Below are 25763 nucleotides of genomic sequence, written 5' to 3'. Positions count from 1 at the left end.
AAGAAACTGAAGCTATTGAGCGAATAGCTATTGACGCTATTCATAGCCATAGCATGGCCGAATAGCTGCGTTAGCATCGCCGGTAAAATGTGCAGACCAAACGATCAGGACTTTCGCATTTTGTGATAATTGAGCAACTTAAATCCGTCGATTGGTAAGTGTTTTTTTCGCATTAAATGTGGGTGGAAGGCAACGTAATATAGTTGCAAATGCATCTGCAGGTTATCCATACATCTCTGTGCCATGTCTGCTTTAGCACCGCCGGTAAATAGGATGTTAGCATCGATTAGCTGGCAGTCACGCCGCGACCAAATACGTCTGATTAGCACGTAAGTCAACATCAACAAAACTCACCTTTGTGATTTTGTTGACTTTATCATCGCAAATGCATCTGCAGGTTATCCATACATCTCTGTGCCATGTCTGTCATCGCCGGTAAATAGCATGTTAGCATCGATTAGCGCAGCATGTTAGCATCGATTAGCTGGCAGTCAAGCCGCAACCAAATATGTCTGATTAGCACATGAGTCAACAACAAAACTCACCTTTGTGATTTCATTGAAATTATCATTGCAAATGCACCTGCAGGTTATCCATACATCTCTGTGCCATGTCTGTCATCGCCGGTCAAATGTGAAGACACTTTGGTACATTCAATGGGGGTCTGGCGGCAGACACTTTCGCATCTTCCGGCCAGTGGTGCAACTTGAATCCCTCCCTGTTAGTGTTGTTACACCCTCCGACAACACACCGACGAGGCATGATGTCTCTAAGGTTCCATAAAATAGTCGGAAAAACGGAAAATAACAGAGCTGAGACCCGGTGTTTGTAATGTGAAAATGAAAATGGCGGGTGTGTTACCTCGATGACGTCACGTTCTGACGTCATCGCTAAAAGACGGATAAACAGAAAGGCGTTTAGTTTGCCAAAATTCACCCATTTAGAGTTCGGAAATCGTTTAAAAAAATACATGGTCTTTTTTCTGCAACATCAAGGTATATATTGACGCTTGCATAGGTTTGGTGATAATGTTCCCCTTTAACGCATATGCACTACAAACATTTTCAAAGCTCAACAATGTTCTGTCGAGTGTTGACCAGTACTAGTAACAACGTTAGTGATTCCTGTTAACAGATTATCTAATTCCTATACTGTACAGTAAACGTTGGTACATTATAATTGTAGAAACGAAATTGCTTCATGACTGCTGTCCTCACCCTGAGCTAACACCACTTTCACTAGCTGTCATCTCTCAACAGGCACCACATATTACAGTCATAGATGTGGTATGGAAGTTAATTTCTTTATTGCCAAACTTTTTTTCACACTGAATTTATGTAACTGAATTTTTTTGTATTTGGATTTTGTGAACTGAATTTTCTCTTTAATTCAAGATGCACCTGGGGATAGGTTGATAGACAACACTAAATAGTCCCTAGTGTGTGAATGTTAGTGTGAATGTTGTCTGTCTTTGTTGGCCCTGCGATGAGGTGGTGACTTGTCCAGGGTGTACCCCGCCTTCCGCCTGATTGTAGCTGAGAAAAGGGAATAAGCAGTAGAAAGGGATGGATGGATGGAATTCGAGATGTCCTTTAATGGCTTTTTTGCAGATATCCAATATTACGGTATTGTCCAACTCTCAATTACCAATACCGAAATCAACCGATACCGATATATACAGTCGTGGAATTAACACTGTGACGTACTCCCAGCCGTCCTCGTGTGGGTTGCGGTGACACTGGACACACGACGCGTCGTAGCAGGTTTGATTTACTTTTATTGTTTCGCACGACCTTTCTTCGGGCCAGTCGGGCGCGCCCATTTCTAGTGCACCGGCTCCTCTTCCTGGTCGCGCTGCACTTTTCGGTGCTCGCCTGCTGCGTCTGTGGCGATGACTCATTTTGGCGTGATCTTGGTTGCCGGGCTTGTGGTCGGGCTGCCGTGGTTTCCTCCTCTCTCTCCCCAATCGTGCCCCCTTCGCCTCTCTTAAAGTCTAGGAGCAGATGCGCAGATTGTGAGCAAGTGTGTGCCCTACGCACCTGACTCCGATGCCCTACGCACCTGACTCCGATTGCCGTCCTCCTGCCGCTCCGCGTGCCTCACGCCTCTCCTCGCCGCCGCATGCCCCGCCTCCTGGCCTCCATCTTGGTCCAGAGCGCCTCTCTCGGCCCGCTGTCGGCCCCTCGGCTGCGTCTCTCCACAAACACATTATTATGCTTAATTTTGTTGTGATGCCCCGCTGGACGCATTAAACAATGTAACAAGGTTTTTCAAAATTAATCAACTCAAGTTATGGAGTAAAATGCCAACATGGCACTGCCATATTTATTATTGAAGTCACAAAGTACATTATTTTTTATTAACATTCCTCAAAACAGCAGCTTGGAATTTAGGACATGCTCTCCCAGAGAGAGCATGAGGAGGTTGAGGTGGGCAGGGTTGAGGTGTGGGGGGGAAAGAGGGTAGCGGGGTGTATATTGTAGCGCCCTGGAAGAGTTAGTGCTGCAACGGGTTCTGGGTATTAGTTCTGTTGTGTTTATGTTGTGTTACGGTGCAGATGTTCTCCCGAAATGTGTTTGTCACTCTTGTTTGGTGTGGGTTCAAAGTGTGGCGCATATTTGTAACAGTGTTAAAGTTGTTTATACGGCCACCCTCAGTGTGACCTGTATGGCTGTTGACCAAGTATGCCTTGCATAGATTTGTGTGTGAAAAATCGTAAATAGTATGCGACTGGGCCGGCACGCAAAGGCAGTGCCTTCTTCGACTTCATTCTTGCTTTGTGCTCTGCCATGCATTGCCAAGTGTGGGACCTTTTATATAGACCAGTGTGTGCCTTGCCAAATGATGTACACTCAACTGAATTTAATTTGGCCTCTCATTAAAGCTGTAGGAACATCTCAATGGTGATCAGTTGAATCAGGATGCTCCTGGGCTCACTTTTGAACTTCATGGCAAAAACTGTGAATACTAATGTTCTTGTGTTTTATTTTTATTCCATTTTCATAAAAAAATAAAAAAATAAATTCACTTTGTCATTATGGAGTATTGTGTAGATTTTTGAGGACAATTTACGCCGTTTTGGAATAAGACTGTTCATTGGCGGGCCGTGCGTTTCCCACCTAGGCCTTCAATGATGTCCGACTTCAATGATTACCTCTCAAAATATCATCATTTATGTCACCACATGGTCATTGCTGGAGAAATACGATACAAAAACATCATTAAGCACTACTGGGCATTTAATCACCTCTAACAGTGTACGGAACGGGTTATTTTCTGGCACATTTAAAAATCAATAAACCCACATCAGCAATTAAAACATCTAATGTGGTATTGTAAAAATTAAAATTGAAAGAAACAAACGTGAAAAACTACAGAAATAACATTTTTAACTCACAATTTGTAGCAGCCACTCGACGCCGTATAAGCCTGTGGTACCGCTCTTAGTCTGCTGATTCGAGTGGAAATGGCTGGCATTTCCCCATTTCATCGCCAACATCCTCTCACAAGATGTACTTTCTCTTTAAATATCCTTCTTGAAAATGGCCTTGCAAATGTATATCTGTCATAGGGCTGGGCGATATATCGATATACGCGATATATCGCGGGTTTGTCTCTGTGCGATATAGAAAATGACTAAATCGTGATATTCGAGTATACGTTCTCACGCAGTTGCTTTTAGCTGCGGGCATTACACTACAGGCTCTTCACACTCTTTCTTCTCTCTCCTTCTCACAGACAAGCGCACCTTCTTACATACAGTGGGGCAAAAAGTATTTAGTCAGCAAGTTCTCCCACTTAAAATGATGACAGAAGTCTATCATTTTCATCATAGGTACACTTCAACTGTGAGAGACAGATTGTGAAAAAAAATCCAGGAATTCACATTGTGGGAATTTTAAAGAATTTATTTGTAAATTATGGTGGAAAATAAGTATTTGGTCGACCATTCAAAGCTCTCACTGATGGAAGGAGGTTTTGGTTCAAAATCTCACGATACATGGCCCCATTCATTCTTTCCTTAACACGGATCAATCGTCCTGTCCCCTTAGCAGAAAAACAGCCCCAAAGCATGATGTTTCCACACCCATGCTTCACAGTAGGTATGGTGTTCTTGGGATGCAACTCAGTATTCTTCTTCCTCCAAACACGACGAGTCGAGTATATACCAAAAAGTTCTATTTTGTCTTCATCTGACCACATGACATTCTCCCAATCCTCTGCTGTATCATCCATGTATCCATTTTGGTATAAACTCAACTCGTCGTGTTTGGAGGAAGAAGAATACTGAGTTGCATCCCAAGAACACCATACCTACTGTGAAGCATGGGGGTGGAAACATCATGCTTTGGGGCTGTTTTTCTGCTAAGGGGACAGGACGATTGATCCGTGTTAAGGAAAGAATGAATGGGGCCATGTATCGTGAGATTTTGAGCCAAAACCTCCTTCCATCAGTGAGAGCTTTGAATGATTGACAAAATACTTATTTTCAACCATAATTTACAAATAAATTCTTTAAAATTCCTAAAATGTGAATTCTTGGAATTTTTTTTTCACATTCTGTCTCTCACAGTTGAAGTGTACCTATGATGAAAATTACAGACCTCTGTCATCATTTTAAGTGGGAGAACTTGCACAATCGCTGGCTGACTAAATACTCTTTTGCCCCACTGTACGTCAAATATTGTCACGTCATACGTCACATACGTATACGCCCTCACGGAGCAGAGGGGTAGCAGACTGGGTAACGTTAGCTGTGATGCTAGCGAAGCCGTGCGAGTGGTAATACGAGAGAAAGAAGGTGCGAATGAAGGAAGAATTAATTCCCAAGAAAAACAGCAGGGCGTCCATCGTCTGGCGGTGGTTTGGCTTCAAGCGGGAAGTGTGGGGCAAAAGCGTTTCTACCGAAAGTAGCATTACTGCTAATATGTAGCATCATTTGAAAAATCACCTGCTAATAACTGTTTAATAAATACAGTTTTGGTCAATTGACTTACCGTAGTTGTGATTTCCCTCTCTGCATGAAAGTTTAAAAGTAGCATATATTAATGCAGTATGAAGAAGAATGTTTTAATGTAGACACAAATAATCATCATACTGCTGTTATTATATGTATCAAGTTAGTTCAAGGCTAAGGCAAAATATCGAGATGTATATCGTGTATGGCCTAAAAATATCAAGATATTAAAAAAAAAGGCCATATTGCCCAGCCCTAATCTGTCACCTAATCAACATTTTCTTCACCTTCTTTGTGGGTGAACACGTCCTGCTTCCTGTTAGGTTGCAACTTGTTATTGGATACTCACTTTGTGAGTATCCAATCACAGTCTCGTTAACATCAGGCTACCTATATAGGCTACTGTCAACAACTAGTGTTCTGATTGGCTATCGCAACTGTATCAACTGTGTTCTTAAATTCATTTGCTAACGGTCTCGGTGAGTATCCAATCACAGGACGCGTAAATGCCACGTTCAACCTAAGGCCAGCTAGAAAGCCTTACTGACAACAACTCGTTATCTGATCGCAACTGTCTATCAACTGTTTGTCCCCGTTCCCTTACAGTGCACAGAAGCCTGCATTGTTGATTCTGAAGTCCAGCATGGCAACATAAACTAGCTGAATTCTGATTGGATACAAACTCTAACCTAAAAACAACAGCACTAGAGGGAACATAATATGACATGAAGAGAATATGAATAGCGCTGTGAAATTTTCCAGATGCTCTGTATGAATGATTTCTGCTGACACTGAATCAAATCAATATTGGTATTGTATTGCAAGTGAAAAAGCTGTATCAACAGTGAAATATCTGATAATTCACATCGTTGTTGTCTATGCAGACACTTCTATAAATGAAGGTCTATCAGACAAATGCCATTTACTGGTTTTGTCAGCTGTGTCTGAGTGCAGTTATTTGACATTCCACTGCAACACAAGGCCGGTGTGACCATGCCGGCGTCCACAAAGCTTCACTTGGGTCATGTTGCTTGTTCACGAGCTGCTTTAGTCACATGTGGTGTCTGGCTGCTGCCAGGGGGAAAAAAAACTTGCTGAGGAATGACATACTTGGCGTGTATTTCTAAATGAACTCCACATGTGGCATGAGAGCCAGTCCTTCTGAATTTAATGCTAAGTCCTCAGATGGACGCTGCACCTTTTTATCCTGACTTCCTGTCTCTCCTCGTGTGAAATGTCAACTCACAATGAATCTTCCGGGCACAGACGGAGGACGCCTTGTGGGAGGCGTGGAACAAAACGGGCCATCAGGGGAACCAGTGGAACCGAGCCCAGGTCTCGCTGAGGAAACTGAGGAACTTCCAGGTGATCTTCGAGGGCGTGCGTTGGCGGGACGTGAGCGGGGGCGCCGCCCTGGACGACCTGGAGTTTGAAGACTGCGCCCCCAGTGAGTGACAAGATGGGGGGGCGATACGGAGTCAACTCTGATTTATGGCACGGTCTTTGCTGTTAAAGGCCTACTGAAATGAGATTTTCTTATTCAAACGGGGATAGCAGGTCCATTTTATGTGTCATACTTGATCATTTCGTGATATTGCCATATTTTTGCTGAAAGGATTTAGTAGAGAACATCGACGATAAAGTTCATAACTTTTGGTCACTAATAAAAAAGCCTTGCCTGTACCGGAAGTAGCAGACGATGTGCACGTGACGTCACGGGTTGTAGGGCTCCTCACATCCTCACATTGTTTACAATCATGGCCACCAGCAGCTAGAGCGATTCGGAACGAGAAAGCGACAATTTCCCCATTAATTTGAGCGAGGATGAAAATTTGTGGATGAGGATAGTGAGAGTGAAGGACTAGAAGAAACAAAAAAAGACGAGGGCAGTGGGAGCGATTCAGATGTTATTAGACACATTTACTAGGATAATTCTGTAAAATCCCTTATCTTTACTTTTGTGTTACTAGTGTTTTAGTGAGATTATATAGTCATACCTGAAAGTCGGAGGGGTACGAAGAAGCCAAGAAAGTCGCAGCTGCCTCTTTGACAGCTGCAGGAGGAACGACACAAGCTCCGCTCATGTTTACGGTAAGAGCCGACTTATTACCACAATTTTCTCACGGAAACCTGCTAGTTGACATGTGGTAGAGAACCATGTTCGCTTGACCGCTCTGTTCCATATTAAAGCTTCACAACAAACAAAGAAACACCGGCAGTGTTTGTGTTGCTACAGCCGGCTGCAATACACGGCTTTCCACCAACATCTTTCTTCTTTGACGTCTCCATTATTAATTGAACAAATTGCAAAAGATTCAGCAACACAGAAGTCCAGAATACTGCATAATTATGCGATAAAACCAGACTACTTTTAGCCGTGATCAGTGCTGGAAGAACATGTCCGCTACCACCGTTGACGTCACGCACACACGTCATCATTCCGCGATGTTTTCAACAGGATACTTCATGGGAAATTTAAAATTGCAATTTAGCAAACTAAAAAGGCCGTATTGGCATGTGTTGCAATGTTAATATTTCATCATTGATATATAAACTATCAGACTGCGTGGTCGGTAGTAGTGGGTTTCAGTAGGCCTTTAAAGTTCGCAGTGCACGTCTTTAAAAGCCAGCTGTCAGGTGATGTTTGTATGTTCAAGAATGGACGCCAAGAGGGATTTGTCTTCTCGCTGACACACACACAAACACTCTCTAAGACTGCTGAAACATCTTGTCAGCTTGAGCGCGCTCTTCTCCACCGCTCGCATCCTTTGGAGCGGAACACAGAAAGGCTTTGTTTCAGTAAAAACAAGCAGATGTCTTGGTGTTTTTTTACCTGCTTCACACATTTTGTGAGGAAGGTTTTAGCCCTTTTTTTTATTGTTAGATACTCAAAGCGTTCACAGAGAATTGGGAACCCATCATTCATTCACACCTGGTGGTGGTAAGCTACATCTGTAGCCACAGCTGCCCTGGGGTAGACTGACGGAAGCGTGGCTCCCAGTTTGCGCCTACGGTCCCTCCGACCACCACCTATCATTCATTCACCAGTGTGAGCGGCACCGGGGGGCAAAGGGTGAAGTGTCCTGCCCAAGGACACAACGGCAGCGATTTGGATGTCAATAGGTGGGAAGCGAACCTGCAACTCTACCCACTACGCCAGGGATAGGGAACCTATGGCTCAGGAGCCAGATGTGGCTCTTTTGATGACTGCATCTAGCTCTCGGATAAATCTGAGCTGATGTTGCTTAAAACGATAAGTAATGAATAATTTCACTTGTAATCACAGTGTTAAAAATAATGTTCAAAATATAAAACATTATCATGCATTTTTAATCCATCCATCCGTTCAAGAAGTTGCGTTATGGTAGGAAGTTATTTAGTGATTATTGGTTAGTGTGGGGCTTGCCCTCCTGGGGGTTCTTCAGACCACCAAGCACCGACATGAGAGCCTGTTTCAGGGTTACAATATTGTTTTATTTTTCAATAAGTCTCTCAGTTGTTTTCCAGCAATTGTATTTCCAGCCCCAACCCCATCTCTCCTTTTGGCTGCTGCTTATAACAGAGCGACAGGTGATTAGATAACAAGGCCCAGGTGGGCCATCTACGCACCTGTCGCTACGCACCTGTCGCTGCAGGCCAGCAGGCCACGCCCCCTCCACAGTTATCTTCAGAATAACAATGTTATTACAAAGAATAAGAGACCTATTATACTCTAAAAATGTTGGTCTTACTTAAAAAATGCACGCGTTTAGTTGTGTTCAGTGTTAAAAAAATATATTATATGGCTCTTACGGAAATACATTTGAAAATATTTGGCTTTTCGGCTCTCTCAGCCAAAAAGGTTCCCGACCCCTGCACTACGCCATGCCGCCCCAGTCTGGCTCCTCTCCATGTGAAGGAGCAGCGGCTTTACTTTGAGTTCCTCCCGGATGGCAGAGCTTCTCACCCTATCTCTAAGGGAGAGACCCACCACCAGGCAGAGGAAGCTCATTTCGGCCGCTTGTACCCGTGATCTTATCCTTTCAATCATAACCCAAAGCTCATGACCATAGGTGAGAATGAGAACATAGATCGACCGGTAAATTGAGAGCTTTGCCTTCCGGCTCAGCTCCTTCTTCACGACAGCGGATCGGTACAGCGTCCGAATTACTGAAGACGCCGCACCGATCCGCCTGTCGACCTTACGTTCCACTTTTCCCTCACTCGTGAACAAGACTCCGAGGTAATTGAATTCCTACACTTGGGGCAGGGTCTCCTTCCCAACCCTGAGATGGCACTCCAACCTTTTCCGGGCGAGAACCATGGACTCAGACTTGGAGGTGCTGATTCTTTACACTCTGCTGCGAACAGAGGAGCCAGATGAGGTGGTTCGGGCATCTGGTCGGGATGCCACCTGAGCGCCTCCCTAGGGAGGTGTTTCGGCACGTCCGACCAGTAGGAGGCCACGGGGAAGACCCAGGACACGTTGGGAAGACTATGTCTCCCGGCTGGCCTGGGAACGCCTCAGGATCCCCTGGGAAAGCTAAACGAAGCAACCCCTGCAACCCGACCTTGGCTAAGCGGAAGAGGATGGATGGATGGTCTTAGCCCACAAAGACACACTCTGTATGTTGGATTAGTCTTTTTTCTTCCTTGTTTCAGGTGCTGCAGAGCTCACCAGCTGCCCTGCAGTCACAGACTTTGTGTGTCACAGTGGCCGCTGCATCGAGTCCCACCTGGTGTGCGACGGCAAGGCCGACTGCGCTGACCAATCAGACGAGGAGAACTGCGGTCAGTGCATACAAAAATAGAAAATACCCGAACCACCTCCGTTTCACACGTTCACACCGCTTCTACGCCTGCTGTAGGGGGAGTTTTTGCCACGCCGGGAGCTTGTAATTTCGACATGGGTGGATGGGAGGAGACCTGCCAGCTTTCACAGGACACTGACGATGATTTTGATTGGAGGATCCGTGGCAGCAGCGAGGCAGCGGGAACTGGGCCACCTTCTGATCACAGTCCAGGTTGGTGGGTTCTCTAAAGAGGATGTTGGACAGAACACATAAGTTTAAACTGGTAAATAAAAACACCTTTAACCGTCCCCTCCTCTAAAATGTACAGATTTTGTGATCGCACAAATTCAACCGACGCTAAATGGGGTATACCAGGGGTGTAACGGTACACAAAAATGTTGGTTCGGTACGTACCTCGGTTCAGAGGTCACGGTTCGGTTCATTTTCGGTACAGTAAGAAAACAACAACATATTATTTTTTTGGTTATTTATTTACCAAATTTGCAAAATCTTCCACCCAAAATATTTTTCTTCGTGGAATATTTGATGTGAAGGATTGGGAACCTTGGATAGGTCAATAATTCATAATAACATTGATTTTGTTTGAATGTTGTCTGTCCATCTGTGTTGGCCCTGCGATGAGGTGGCGACTTGTCCAGGGTGTACCCCACCTTCTGCCCGATTGTAGCTGAGATAGGCGCCAGCGCCCCCCGTGACCCCAAAAGGGAATAAGCGGTAGAAAATGGATGGATGGATGGATTATGTTTTGAGCAATGACAGTTTGAAAGAAAAAAACCTGCTGTGTTTTATTAGTCAACACAACATTGCAACTTTTTCTAAATTACATTTAGCCTTTAAGCTTTTGTTTATCTTTTTGTTTATTTTAGTAGTATCTTTAGAATTTGCCGTGGGCCTTTAAAACATTAGCTGTGGGCCTTAAATAAATGACTTCCGCGGCACACTTTTGACACCCATTCTATAGATAATAAGAAATAAAATCTGATAAATCTATGGATAAAAAGCAGAGCCTGACGACACATGCGCGTTCATCACAACTCTCTCGCTCTCTCTGTCTCTGCCCCTCCCTCACGAATGCTGCTGTGTGCACAATTTTTTTTAACCCCTTCTTAACCTGTACATTGAAAATACACGCAACCCTAACTCAAAATGCCGGACATTTGAGGCATTTAAGAAACTCCACCCGGACAGCCCTGCAAAAGAACATTGATTTCCACACTTCTATTAGCCCTGGGTCCAGTGGACCAGGACATCTTATATGTAATAGAAATGTGTAAGGGGGGTGTACGGTGTGTGTTCATTAAATATGTATTCTGATTTCTTCACAGAAAATGAGCCAAAGTCAGTGAGTCTCTGTTTGAAAAAGTTATTAATTGTATAATTTTTCTTTTGATAAAAAAAAATGCAAACAGGTTCCACAGCCCTGAATACCACACAAGGGTGTATAATATTACAAGATTATAATATATACAATATTGTATTTAGTAATGAATAATTCCGCTGGTAATCACAGAGTCAAAAATAACGTTCAAAATATAAAACATTCCCATGCATTTTAATCCATCCATCCGGTTTCTACCGCACCTGTTCAAGAAGTCGCATTAATGGTAAGAAGTATTTTATTTATTATTGGTTAGCTTCAGAATAACAATGTTATTAAAAAGAATAAGAAACTTATTACACTCTAAAAATGTTGGTCTTACTTAAAAATGCACGCATTTAGTTGTATTCAGTCTTGAAAAAATATTATATGGCTTTCACGGATATACTTTTTAAAGTATTTGGCTTGTATGGCTCTCTCAGACAAAAAGTTTCCCGACCCCTGAACTAGACAATCAGTTTGCTTTAATTATCCATCCATCCATCCATCCATCCATTTTCTACCGCTTATTCCCTTTCGGGGTCGCTGGCGCCTATCTCAGCTACAATCGGGCGGAAGGCGGGGTACACCCTGGACAAGTCACCACCTCATCGCAGGGCCAACACAGATAGACAGACAACATTCACACTCACATTCACACACTAGGGACCATTTAGTGTTGCCAATTAACCTATCCCCAGGTGCATGTCTTTGCTTTAATTATGTTTATTAAAAATGTTGCTTTTTTTTTTTTTACACAGCAACACAAAATTAACATAAACACACTTTAAATGTCATTAAAAAAAAAAACCTGCAATGTGTTGGTGTGACGTATTTTGAAGCTGGAATGTTTTGAGAAGCGGTGTCTTGACATGTTTTGAGGAAACTGATAAAATGCCTCCCGACTTCCTGCATGCCGTATTTCATTTCTGCTGAGCTTTTATCCTATCTTACTAAAAAACAGTTACAGTAACAATCTAATTCTATGCTATCGATGCACTAAAATGTAATCTAAACACAGAAGTGAAGCTCCATCTCTCTGAACGCTAGCGCTCCAGCAGGAATCTGCTGCAGTTATTTGGTCTCACGGCGATCGTGGATGAAAATGGCCCATCTTGTCAGGAGAATGACTTGCCATGGCTTTGCATCTGGGCTTTCCGTTATGTTCCCTTCTCTTTGTCCATTTCTTCTTTTTTTCTACTTGTGGCTGTCAGGGGTATTTGTTGACGAACCCCAAGATGCAGAGATGGAGGCAGGCAAGGAGTGAGCAAACATGATTTTAATATAAATACTAAGACAAAACCAAACAAAGGATTCAAACCAAAAGCGCGCACGTGGGCGGATAAAAAACAAAAGGCCTTGTGCATGGAAGCGAACAGGAAACAAAAAGGAACTTTAGCATGGAAGCTAGAGGATAACAAACAGAAAAACTGGAAATAGCTATGGCTAACAAAAACAGCTTACCGCTACGACGACCAGGACAAGATGTAGCACGACAGGTAATAGCTGAAATGATGCCAGACACGACAGGTAGCAAAGACACACGAGTGACATGAGGCAACGACAATACAAACATCCAGCAACTGACACAAGACAAAAGGAGGTACAAATAGGAGCCGGCTGATTGGCAACGGGTGTGGCCAGATGCCAATCAGCCGCAACTGAAGGGGAAGACAGCACTCAGGGAACAAGACAGGAAACTGACAAAATAAGAGCACTAGACAGGAACTAAGGACAGGAAATACTAAACACACTGAGGAGGAACACAGCACTCAGGAAATATGACAGGAAGCTGACAAATTAAGAGCACTTGACAGGAACTAAAAGACAGGAAATACTAAACACAGGAAACAGACAAATGCAGAGGAAAAAACTAAAACAGACAAACTGTCAGGGGCAAGCCTGACAGTGGCTTAACAGTAACTAAATGCAGATACATTTTCCCACAATGGACTGGAACGAGGGTCAAACAGGACAGGTGTACATTAATCGCGTATCAAAAAATTAGCGCCGTTAAAGTAAATTTTAGCTAACGCCTAATTATGACAGCACAAAATAAAACACGTGCAAACTTGATAGCACATGCAAAGCTGAGCTACTAAGCTTGTCCGCAAAATATTGCCTCTCTTGAAGGGGAACTGCACATTTTTGGGAATTTTCACAATAGAGATGTCCGATAATATCGGCAGTCCGATATTATCGTTTCCTGAGATATTACCTGTGTTAGAAAACAACTAAATATTTTAGTGTACTTGATGATGTTAGTACGAAACTAAAGACTTTGATGTTTACAGTAGATGTGAAAATGCACACATATTTAGTAATGGATAAGAGCAAATGAAGCTACTTCTTCATTGAGTTTTAGCAGTCGAGAGAATAATATTTGTATAGTTGGAAGAGGGAGTGTTACATTTTAAAGGTTAGTGTTTTGTTTTATGAATTTATCTGATATACTCTCAGTTGACGTGTTTCCTCATTAAGTGGACATGTGTTTATTGATATTGATCAATTACCATAGCATCACAGACACAGCAGCCCCCAGTACCGGCAGAGGTGGGTAGTAACGCGCTACATTTACTCCGTTACATTTACTTGAGTAACTTTTGGGATAAATTGTACTCCTTAGAGTTCAACATACTTTTACTTTTACTTGAGTATATTTATAGAGAAGAAACGCCACTTTTACTCCGCTCCATTTATCTACATTCAGCTGTTAATGCACGCTTTGTTTGTTTTGGTTCGTCCGACAGACCTTCAAAGTAGGATCCATCACATGCCTGCGTTTCACCAATCAAATGCAGTCACTGGTGACATTTGACTACGTTTCACCAATCAAACAGAGCCAGGCGGTCACATGATTAACTGCACCCGTTTTTTTTTCCATCCATCCATCCATCATCTTCCGCTTATCCGAGGTCGGGTCGCGGGGGCAGCAGCCTAAGCAGGGAAGCCCAGACTTCCCTATCTCCAGCCACTTCGTCTAGCTCTTCCCGGGGGATCCCGAGGCGTTCCCAGGCCAGCCGGGAGACATAGTCTTCCCAACGTGTCCTGGGTCTTCCCCGTGGCCTCCTACCAGCTGGACGTGCCCTAAACACATCCCTAGGGAGGCGTTCGGTTGGCATCCTGACCAGATGCCCGAACCACCTCATCTGGCTCCTCTCGATGTGGAGGAGCAGCGGCTTTACTTTGAGCTCCTCCCGGATGGCAGAGCTTCTCACCCTATCTCTAAGGGAGAGCCCCGCCACCCGGCGGAGGAAACTCATTTCGGCCGCTTGTACCCGTGATCTTATCCTTTCGGTCATGACCCAAAGCTCATGACCATAGGTGAGGATGGGAACGTAGATCGACCGGTAAATTGAGAGCTTTGCCTTCCGGCTCAGCTCCTTCTTCACCACAACGGATCGATACAACGTCCGCATTACTGAAGACGCCGCACCGATCCGCCTGTCGATCTCACGATCCACTCTTCCCCCACTCGTGAACAAGACTCCTAGGTACTTGAACTCCTCCACTTGGGGCAGGGTCTCCTCCCCAACCCGGAGATGGCACTCCACCCTTTTCCGGGCGAGAACCATGGACTCGGACATGGAGGTGCTGATTCTCATTCCGGTCGCTTCACACTCGGCTGCGAACCGATCCAGTGAGAGCTGAAGATCCCGGCCAGATGAAGCCATCAGGACTACATCATCTGCAAAAAGCAGAGACCTAATCCCGTGGCCACCAAACCGGAACACCTCAACGCCTTGACTGCGCCTAGAAATTCTGTCCATAAAAGTTATGAACAAAATCGGTGACAAAGGACAGCCTTGGCGGAGTCCAACCCTCACTGGAAACGTGTCCGACTTACTGCCAGCAATGCGGACCAAGCTCTGACACTGATCATACAGGGAACGGACTGCCACAATAAGACAGTCCGATACCCCATATTCTCTGAGCACTCCCCACAGGACTTCCCGAGGGACACGGTCGAATGCCTTCTCCAAGTCCACAAAGCACATGAAGACTGGTTGGGCAAACTCCCATGCACCCTCAAGAACCCTGCCGAGAGTATAGAACTGGTCCACAGTTCCACGACCAGGACGAAAACCACACTGTTCCTCCTGAATCCGAGGTTCGACTATCCGGCAAAGCCTCCTCTCCAGTACAGCTGAATAAACCTTACCGGGAAGGCTGAGGAGTGTGATCCCACGATTGTTGGAACACACCCTCCGGTCCCCCTTCTTAAAGAGAGGGACCACCACCCCGGTCTGCCAATCCAGAGGTACCGCCCCCGATGTCCACGCGATGCTGCAGAGTCTTGTCAACCAAGACAGCCCCACAGCATCCAGAGCCTTAAGGAACTCCGGGCGGATCTCATCCACCCCCGGGGCCTTGCCGCCGAGGAGCTTTTTAACTACCTCAGCGACCTCAGCCCCAGAAATAGGAGAGTCCACTACAGATTCCCCAGGCACCGCTTCCTCAAAGAAAGACGTGTTGGTGGGATTGAGGAGGTCTTCGAAGTATTCCCTCCACCGATCCACAACATCCGCAGTCGAAGTCAGCAGAACACCATCCGCACCATACACGGTGTTGATAGTGCACTGTTTCCCCTTCCTGAGGCGCCGTATGGTGGTCCAGAATCGCTTCGAAGCCGTCCGGAAGTCGTTTTCCATGGCTTCCCCGAACTCTTCCCATGTCCGAGTTTTTGCCTCCGCGACCGCTAAAGCTGCACATCGCTTGGCCCGTCGGTACCCGTCCACTGCCTCCGGAGTCCTATGAGCCAAAAGAACCCGATAGGACTCCTTCTTCAGCTTGACGGCATCCCTCACTGCTGGTGTCCACCAACGGGTTCTGGGATTACCGCCATGACAGGCACCAACAACCTTGCGGCCACAGCTCCAATCAGCCGCCTCGACAATAGAGGTTCGGAACATGGTCCACTCGGACTCAATGTCCAGCACTTCCCTTGTGACATGTTCAAAGTTCTCCCGGAGGTGTGAATTGAAACTCTCTCTGACAGGAGACTCTGCCAGACGTTCCCAGCAGACCCTCACAATGCGCTTGGGCCTGCCAGGTCTGTCCGGCATCTTCCCCCACCATCGCAGCCAACTCACCACCAGGTGGTGATCGGTAGAAAGCTCCGCCCCTCTCTTCACCCGAGTGTCCAAAACATAAGGCCGCAAATCCGATGACACAACTACAAAGTCGATCATGGAACTGCGGCCTAGGGTGTCCTGGTGCCAAGTGCACATATGGACACCCTTATGTTTGAACATGGTGTTTGTTATGGACAATCCGTGACGAGCACAAAAGTCCAATAACAAAACACCACTCGGGTTTAGATCCGGGCGGCCATTCTTCCCAATCACGCCTCTCCAGGTTTCACTGTCGTTGCCAACATGAGCGTTGAAGTCTCCCAGTAGGACAAGGGAATCACCCGGAGGAGCACTTTCCAGTACTCCCTCGAGTGTACCCAAAAAGGGTGGGTATTCTGAACTGCTGTTTGGTGCGTAAGCACAAACAACAGTCAGGACCCGTCCCCCCACCCGAAGGCGAAGGGAAGCTACCCTCTCGTCCACTGGGTTGAACTCAAACGTGCAGGCTTTGAGCCGGGGGGGCAACGAGAATTGCCACCCCAGCCCGTCGCCTCTCACTGCCGGCAACGCCAGAGTGGAAGAGGGTCCAGTCCCTCTCGAGAGAACTGGTTCCAGAGCCCTTGCTGTGCGTCGAGGTGAGTCCGACTATATCCAGCCGGAACTTCTCTACCTCGCGCACTAGCTCAGGCTCCTTCCCCCCCAGTGAGGTGACGTTCCACGTCCCAAGAGCTAGCTTCTGTAGCCGAGGATCGGACCGCCAAGTGCCCTGCCTTCGGCTGCCGCCCAGCTCACAATGCACCCGACCTCTATGGCCCCTCCTATGAGTGGTGAGCCCATTGGAGGGATGACCCACGTTGCCTCTTCGGGCTGTGCCCGGCCGGGCCCCATGGGAACAGGCCCGACCACCAGGCGCTCGCCATCGTGCCCCAACTCCGGGCCTGGCTCCAGAGCGGGGCCCCGGTGACCCACGTCCGGGCGAGGGAAATCTGGGTTCATTTAGTTGTTTTTTTTTATAAACCTTTATTTATAAATTTCAACATTCACAAACAGTTGAAAATAATAATCAAAGTAAGTACAAAAACAGTACAAAACTGTATAAAAACCATACCAAACAGCGCCAGGGGGTTGTAAATTCAAAGTAACTAAAATAGAATGCAAAATATATATATATGTATATATATATATTTATATATATATATATATATATATATATATATATATATATATATATATATATATATATATATATATTTGTATATATATATATATACAAATTAAACAAAGTGCTAAGCTATATGCTCACTCAATCTCAGTAAATAACTTAAATTGGAAAACAGCATCATCGTTTTCACAGCTCTTTGGTTGTTAGAGGTAGAGTGTTTTTAATGTAGAGTTCTAAATCTTTTTTAAAGGCACAAAAAACAGGTCGGGTATTGAGAAACTTACTATTGGCTAAGTTTTATATTCATAAATGTAAGTTTCTCAATTATTCATAAATGTATCATGAGGTTGCAAAGGTAAAATTCATTTTCAAATTTTTTTTCAATACAGTGTAAAACCAAATATATATTATTTAATATAAATTATTGTTTTAGTTGCTTAAGAGATATTCCTGGCTCTGAATTTGTTCATTGCTATTTTTATGTTTTCGTGCATTATTTGTTGCCGTCATCAACAAACGAACAGGCTACTCATCAGTTACTCAGTACTTGAGTAGTTTTTTTCCCAACATACTCTTTACTTTTACTCAAGTAAATATTTGGGTGACTACTCCTTACTTTTACTTGAGTAATAAATCTCTAAAGTAACAGTACTCTTACTTGAGTACAATTTCTGGCTACTCTACCCACCTCTGAGTACCGGGGTCCCGTAATGGCGCCTGAATGATTAGTGGGTGTGACTTCGACGCCGTGGTCTGACTGGTCAGATGATGTCTCCCGTCCAAAGACAAAACCCAGTTACTCAATTTTGGACAAAACTGAGCTGATAATAATTTTGGAGTTCCTAGGTGATATGCTTTACATTAGTGTATGCGATATTGTAATTTGTTCCGTAAGTAAGCTTTTACGCGCATGGCAGGACCTAGCACAGGGGTCCTGAACCTTTTTGGCTGAGAGAGCCGTGAAAACCAAATATTTCAAAATGTATTTCTGTGAAAGCTATATGATATTTTTCAACACTGAATACAACTAAATGCGTTCATTTTTACGTAAGACCAACATTTTTAGGGTATAATAAGTTGGGGCGGTACAGCTCGGTTGGTAGAACGGCCGTGCCAGTAACTTGAGGGTTGCAGGTTCAATCCCCGCTTCCACCATCCTAGTCACTGCCGTTGTGTCCATGGGCAAGACACTCTACCCACTTGCTCCCAGTGCCACTCACACTGGTTTAAATGTAAAAAATAGATATTTGGTTTCACTATGTAAAGCACTTTGAGTCACTAGAGAAAAAGTGCTATATAAGTCACTTCACTTCTTATTCTTTTTAATAACATTGTTATTCTAAAGCTAACCAATAATAAATATAATACTAATTACCATTAATGCGACTTCTTGAACAGGTGCGATAGAAAATGAATGGTTGGATTAAAATGCATGAGAATGTTTTATAATTTGAACGTTATTTTTAACGCTGTGATTACCAGCAGAATTATTCATTACTTATTGTGTTAAGCAATGTCAGCTAAGATTTATCCGAGAGCCAGATGCAGTCATCAAAAGAGCCACAGGTTCCCTACCCCTGACCTAGCAACTACCACATTAGATACAACAGAAAAACCTAGTATATTAGTGTATGCGATATTGTAATTTGTTCCGTAAGTAAGCTGTTACGCGCATGGCAGGACCTAGCAGCTACCACATAACCACGTAGATACAACAGAAAAACCTAGTATCTCAAGGGACCAATCGGAGCTTCTTTGTCAGTCGCCTTATTGTCTTTAATGAGACATTTGCACGAATGGGGGCCGACGGTCAACCTGATTATGTGATATTATGGCACGAGGGGATATTTGGAAGATTGGCCCAAGACGTTGCAAGCACCTTCATTAAATGTATTGTTCTTGATTCTTCCCCTTGCATACTCTTTTGGGCAGATAACTGTGGAGGTCAAAATAAAAACTGGACGCTGTACACGGCTCTTGCCCAATGTGCAAACGCAGAATGGGGCCCACCCGAGATTGTGATAAAATATCTGGAGAAAGGGCACACGTTCATGAGAGCAGATTCAATCCATGGCTCAATCGGCAAGAAAATGAGAGCTCAGGAAAACATCTATACGTTTGATGACTTTGTAGATCTTTGTAAGACAGCATCAAGATAGGTTGGTTTTCCTTTGTTTTCTCAGAATCAGCTAGACGTGAGTTACTAGGTTTTGCCTTTGGACGGGAGATGTTATCGATTGATTAATGATGTCACAGGGACAGTGAAGTTTAAGATTTTCAACGGCACGTATCAAAGCCCAAAGCAATGACCTTTAGCATTACTGAGAAGCAACAGAACAATATGTGAATACTCTCCGATTTGAGCAATTCTGTGCCTCATGAGCTCTCTCTGCATTGTGCTCCGCTGTATTTATCTCCAAAGGTGGCGGGGGGAACTTCCTCTACATCCACTCAGCCGCTCAGAGAGAGGGCGACGTTGCCAAGGTGACGACCATTAGTCCCTTTCCGGCCAGCGTCGGCCTGTGTCACCTGCGCTTCTGGTTCTACATGCACGGCTCTGACAGGATTGGGACGCTGAAGGTGCCTGGGATCTCATAAATTATACCCTCTCTTTATGTTGTCAGGCCATCCATCACATTCCGTGTTTAATCTTTTCAGCCATACACTGATACCCGCAGGGAAAAATGTAAGACACTGGCAGAAAATAATCCATCAAAGCTTGTCAGCTTTTATCACTTGTATCTTTTCATGTCTTTTTTTACAACTGCAGTCAACAGCAAGGGTACTAATTATGGCAAACGTTTTAATACAGATATCATAATTAGGTATGGACTGATCAGTATCGGCCAATGTTTGTAAAAGCCTCCGGCTGACATTTGTACTAGAAGTGGGCAATACAGGGGATTACGGTATAGATCAGCGGTGTCCAAACTACGGCCCGCCGGCGTCCTCAATTTGGCCCGAGTGATGTCAATAAGGAATTAGGCTGCAGGGAGATAACGAATCATTTCAAAAGTCTGACTGACAGAATTACTCATGCAGTCCACAAGATGACAGCATAAGTGATTCTGTCTATGACCACTTTTCATGGTTCGAACAAAATTAAGTGCAGCATTTACTTTTTGCTCCAAAGCAAACAACCTTCCCTAGTCATGGTGCAAAAACAAAATTGAACCAACATAAAATGCCAACAGACATGGTCACACATAACACATTGTGTGGATATTATAAAAAAAACGTCCATGCGTCATAATCAAATTCAGAATTTACATTTCTACTTAAATCCATTACAAAGCGTGATGGGAAAAATGCAAAACACTGTCTCCACAGTTATCCATGTTTGGCACATTTTAGCTGCTTGATATTTCTGATTGATTACAACATTTTAATGTAGTTGTCACAAAAGTAAACAAGGCAGGAGTCCAACTTTCACTTACTCTTAATATCCAATTGTATTAATTGTTAATTGTGTATCCATTATATTATTACAATATGTACATACGTGTGCGTGCGGGCGGGCGGGTGGGCGGGCGTGTTTGCGTGAGTGTGTATAGTACACAATAACTAAACAAAAAGCAAAAACTACTCTCTCCTACTCCATTTAAATAATTTGTTTTTTTTCCCGTCAAAGTCCTCCTGTGTCCAAGGAATGAATGGATATATGTATGTATACATGTATGTATGTAGGTAGGTAGGTAGGTAGGTATGTATATGTATATATATGTATGTATATATATATATGTATGTATATATATATGTATATACATATGTATATATATATACATACATATATATATATACATATGTGTATAAATATACATATATATGTATATATACATATATATATATACATAAATATGTAAATATATATGTATATATATACACATATATATGTATATATACATATATATGTATACATATATACATGTATATATACATATATATGTATACATACACATAAATATGTATATATACATATATATGTATATATGTGTGTATATATATATATATAGATGTGTATATATGTATATAAATGTGTGTACGTGTATATATGTATATAAATGTGTGTACGTGTATATATGTATATATATGTGTGTGTCAATAGTCAATTATATATAAATATACACACATATATATGTATATATATATTTATATATTTGTCTGCGTGTATATATATATATATATATATATATATATATATAATTGACTATTGACTTTATTTTGATCAAACAAATGTATGTAATGAAAACTAATAGACCTATTTAAATATTGGGTTTGATCCTTCAATACCACACACCATCAATAAATAATAATCTACGTTTAATACATGTGATCATATTGGCCAATCGCGCCAATATGATAATGGATGACCAGAATCGGCAAAATAAAACCCTGATTATAATCGTCATAATTTGTTTATAATGTTAGGCAAAAATGTCTTGTACTTGTCAGTCTCCAGACTATAGGTGTGACCATGAAAGAGTTTAAGTACTCTTAACACTGCTTACTGCTTGCAGGTCTTCACCAAAGGACCCAGTGGAATCCCACTGTTGATGTGGGCAGTGGCTGGCAATCAAGGCGAGCGCTGGACGTACGCCAACGTCATTCTGTCCAACCCGGCGCCTTTCCGGGTCACCTTCCAGGCCGAAGTGGGCGGAGACATGTGGACCGACATCGCCCTGGATGACATCACCTATTCAGCCGAGTGCCTGGCTGGAGGTAAAGACTTCTTCCACTAATTCCAACAGTTTTAATTAGTAATCCGTTCCAAAAGGGCTGTAAGGAAATAAATATTTGAAAAACTATATTTTATACATATATTTATTAGAGATGTCCGATAATGGCTTTTTTGTCGCTATCCGATATTCCGATATTGTTCAACTCTTAATTATCAATTCCGATATCAACCGATACCGATAAATACAGTCGTGGAACTAACACATTATTATGCCTAATTTTGTTGTGAATTTGGGACATGCTCTCCCTGAGAGAGTATGAGGAGGTTGAGGTGGGCGGGGTTGGGGGGGTGTATATTGTAGGTCCTGGAAGAGTTAGTGCTGCAAGGGATTCTTGGTTTTTGATATGTTGTGTTACGGTGCGGATGTTTTCCCGAAATGTGTTGTCATTCTTGTTTGGTGTGGGTTCACAGTGTGGCGCATATTTGTAACAGTGTTAAAGTTGTTTATATGGCCACTCTCAGTGTGACCTGTTTGGCTATTGACCAAGTATGCTTGTGTGTGTGAAAAGCCGTAGATGTTATGTGATTGGGCCGGCTTGCAAATGTACGGCTTTTAAGGTTTGTTGGCGCACTGGACTTCTTCCTATGTGTGTGTACACAGCGGCCGTTTAAAAAGTCATACATTTTACTTTTAGAAACTGATACTGATAATTTTGAAACCGATAATTTCCGATAATACATTTTAAAGCATTTATCAGCCGATAATATCGGCAGTCCAATATTATCCGACATATGTAATATTGTAATATGTATTAAGGCTGTCAAAGTTTAACTATAAGTTCCTTTGACGGCAATAATTTTTTTAACGCGTGATGGTAAATGGTAAATGGGTTGTACTTGTATAGCGCTTTTCTACCCCTTTTTAAGGAGCCCAAAGCGCTTTGACAGTATTTCCACATTCGCCCATTCACACACACATTCACACACTGATGGCGGGAGCTGCCATGCAAGGCGCTCACCAGGACCCATCAGGAGCAAGGGTGAAGTGTCTTGCCCAAGGACACAACGAATGTGACTAGGGTTGGTAGAAGGTGGGGATTGAACCAGTAACCCTCAGATTACTGGCACAGGCACTCTACCATCTTCGCCACGCCGTCCCTAATTAATAACGATTAACGTTTTTGACCCTCTGCCCGCTCTGTAGCTTAGAGAAAAGTGTAACGGCGTCCAGTTACAGATGAGCCACAAGCTCGAAAATAGCAAGCAAATCTGCACAAGAAAAGGGGCACCTTATGGACATCTCAGATCCAAAGCTATGGCAAGTCGTTTTCCGGACTCAAGACAATTTTATCTTCATTCGCCGTGAGACAACATCACTGGAGCGAACGTTGCTCGCGTACATTGCTGCTTGTAGTGAGGAGGAGCTTACAGTTGAGTGCATTAACATCATAAAATGTAGATTGTTACTCGAACTGCTCTAGTAAGATGGAATACAAGCTCCGCGGAAAAAGACTGTATAGAAAAGTGTTTTTCAACCTTTCATTGAAAAAATCCCAAGGCACATCACCAGCAGAAATCATTAAAAACCGAAACTCAGCAGCCGATATTGACAAAAAAAAGTTTTTCTGGCAATTGTTGAATACGAGCAAGCATGCATCACTATAGCTCTTGTCTCAAAGTAAGTGTACTGTCACCAGCTGTCACATCACACCTTGACTTATTTGCACTCTTTTGCTGTCTTAGTCCTTGTCTTGCTCTCCTATTTTGGTGTTTCTTTCCTGTTCTCTTGGTATTTTTCTGTAACCCGTTTCATGTCTTCCTTGAGCGCTATTTCCCGGCCCTGCTTTGTTTTTGCAATTGAAACTATCTAAGTCATGGGTGTCAAACTGTGGCCCGCGGGCCAAACCTGGCCCGCCATGTAATTTAATTTGGCCCTTGAGGCAATATCAATTTAGCATTAGAGCTGGCCCGCCGGTGTTATACAGCGTCGGTGCCGCTGTAACACCACATTCACCGCTAATACTCATACTTGCCAACCCTCCTAATTTTCCCGGTAGACTCCCGAAGTTCAGTGCCCCTCCCGAAAATCTCCCGGGGCAACCATTCTCCCGAATTTCTACTGATTTCCACCTGGACAACTATATTGGGGGCGTGCATTTAAGGCACTGCCTTTAGTGTTCTCTACAACCTGTCGTCACGTCCGCTTTTCCTCCATACTAACAGCGTGTCACATAATATTTGTGGCTTTTACACACACACACACACACACACACACACACGCACAAGTGAATGCACAGCATACTTGATCAACAGCCATACAGGTCACACTGAGGGTGGCCGTATAAACAACTTTAGCACTGTTACAAATATGCGCCACACTGTGAACCCACACCAAACAAGAATGACAAACACATTTTGGGTGAACATCCGCACCGTAACAGAACAAATACCCAGACCCCCTTGCAGCACTAACTCTTCGGGAAACTTCCAGCAAACTGACCAATAATTAACGTTTTATTCATGCATTTTCTATTCCTATTTAAAGGCTTGAATGTTTGGTTGATTCATTATTGTTATTTTATTTTCAAATTTATTATTAGCCTGTGGAAAAAAAATGATATTTACCTCAGAAGATTGCAAATAGAAAAAAAGGCATACAAATTTTATTTAAATTTTATTTGGTATGCCATTGATATTTTTTTAATTATTATTATTATCATTATTTGAAACTGGATTTTGCATGTCACTAAAGTCATATAAGCCTTGCTTGTTCAATATTTAATGCAAAACTTGTTTGGGTCCCTATTAAAAGGTTAATTTGTTCAACCTTGGCCCACGGCTTTGTTCCGTTTAAAATTTTGGCCCACTCTGTATTTGAGTTTGACACCCCTGATCTAAGTTGTCCGGACACTTCTTTATCCATCCTTCTTTGTGGGGACATTGTTGATTGTCATGTCATGTACGGATGTACTTTATGGACGCCATCTACTGCTCCACACACAGTAAGTCTTTGCTGTAGTCCAGCATTCTGTTTTTTTGTTTGCTTTGTAGCCAGTTCAGTTTTAATTTGGTTATGCATAGCCATGCCTAAGCGTCAATGCCTTTTCTTAGCGGCACTCGCCTTTTGTTTAATTTTACCTGCACACTGCCTCCCGCTGTCGTCTGCGTGTTTTTATCACGTCAAACCTGTTTCCGACATCTGAAAAGCAATTAGCTACCTGCGCTGTACAGACACGCAACAATGGCACATGAATTGCGAATTATAATTAGTGGTGTGCAACCCAAATAGGTGAAATTACATAATCTCCCACGGCACCCCAGGCTGTATCTCACGGCACAGTAGTTGAAAAACACTGATATAGAAGACTACTAAAGTCATTTTTATGGGGGATTTTTGTCAAAACATGTCATGTCTTTTCTCATACCAATCACACACGTATGTTTGGAGGCTTCCAACGAAAAATTGTCTTACACTACGATCATAATATTTTGTTATTCTGTGATATTTTCGACCAAAGTAAATGTTTTGGCAGATTGAAATGAGGTGTATTGAAATGGCAGCAGCGATATGGAGGAGGAAGACTCTTTGAACACGCTTGTGTTCTTCTTTGCTACCACTGACACTAGGTTTAATACTGCAGTAGAGATGCGCGGATAGGCGATTATATCATCCGCATCAGCATCACCAAAGTCGTCAACCACACGCCGTCCACCCGAACCAACATTTTATCAGGACCGTAC

General features: G+C 43.3%; 1 protein-coding gene across 1 annotated transcript in view; it reads left to right on the top strand.

Annotated features, from left to right (window-relative positions):
- Window positions 1-25763, top strand: part of malrd1 (MAM and LDL receptor class A domain containing 1) — a 156319-nt gene that overhangs the window by 89929 nt on the left and 40627 nt on the right. Inside the window, 5 exon segments of the mRNA XM_061922419.1 lie at window positions 6224-6404; window positions 9599-9727; window positions 9805-9960; window positions 19767-19924; window positions 21862-22063. Of these exon segments, the coding sequence (XP_061778403.1) occupies window positions 6224-6404; window positions 9599-9727; window positions 9805-9960; window positions 19767-19924; window positions 21862-22063 (826 nt within the window).

This window comes from Nerophis ophidion, linkage group LG15, assembly GCF_033978795.1.
Source record: "Nerophis ophidion isolate RoL-2023_Sa linkage group LG15, RoL_Noph_v1.0, whole genome shotgun sequence".
Lineage (NCBI taxonomy): Eukaryota > Metazoa > Chordata > Actinopteri > Syngnathiformes > Syngnathidae > Nerophis > Nerophis ophidion.
The sequence above is the reverse complement of the archived record's forward strand: the minus strand, read 5'-3'. Positions and strand labels throughout refer to the sequence as shown.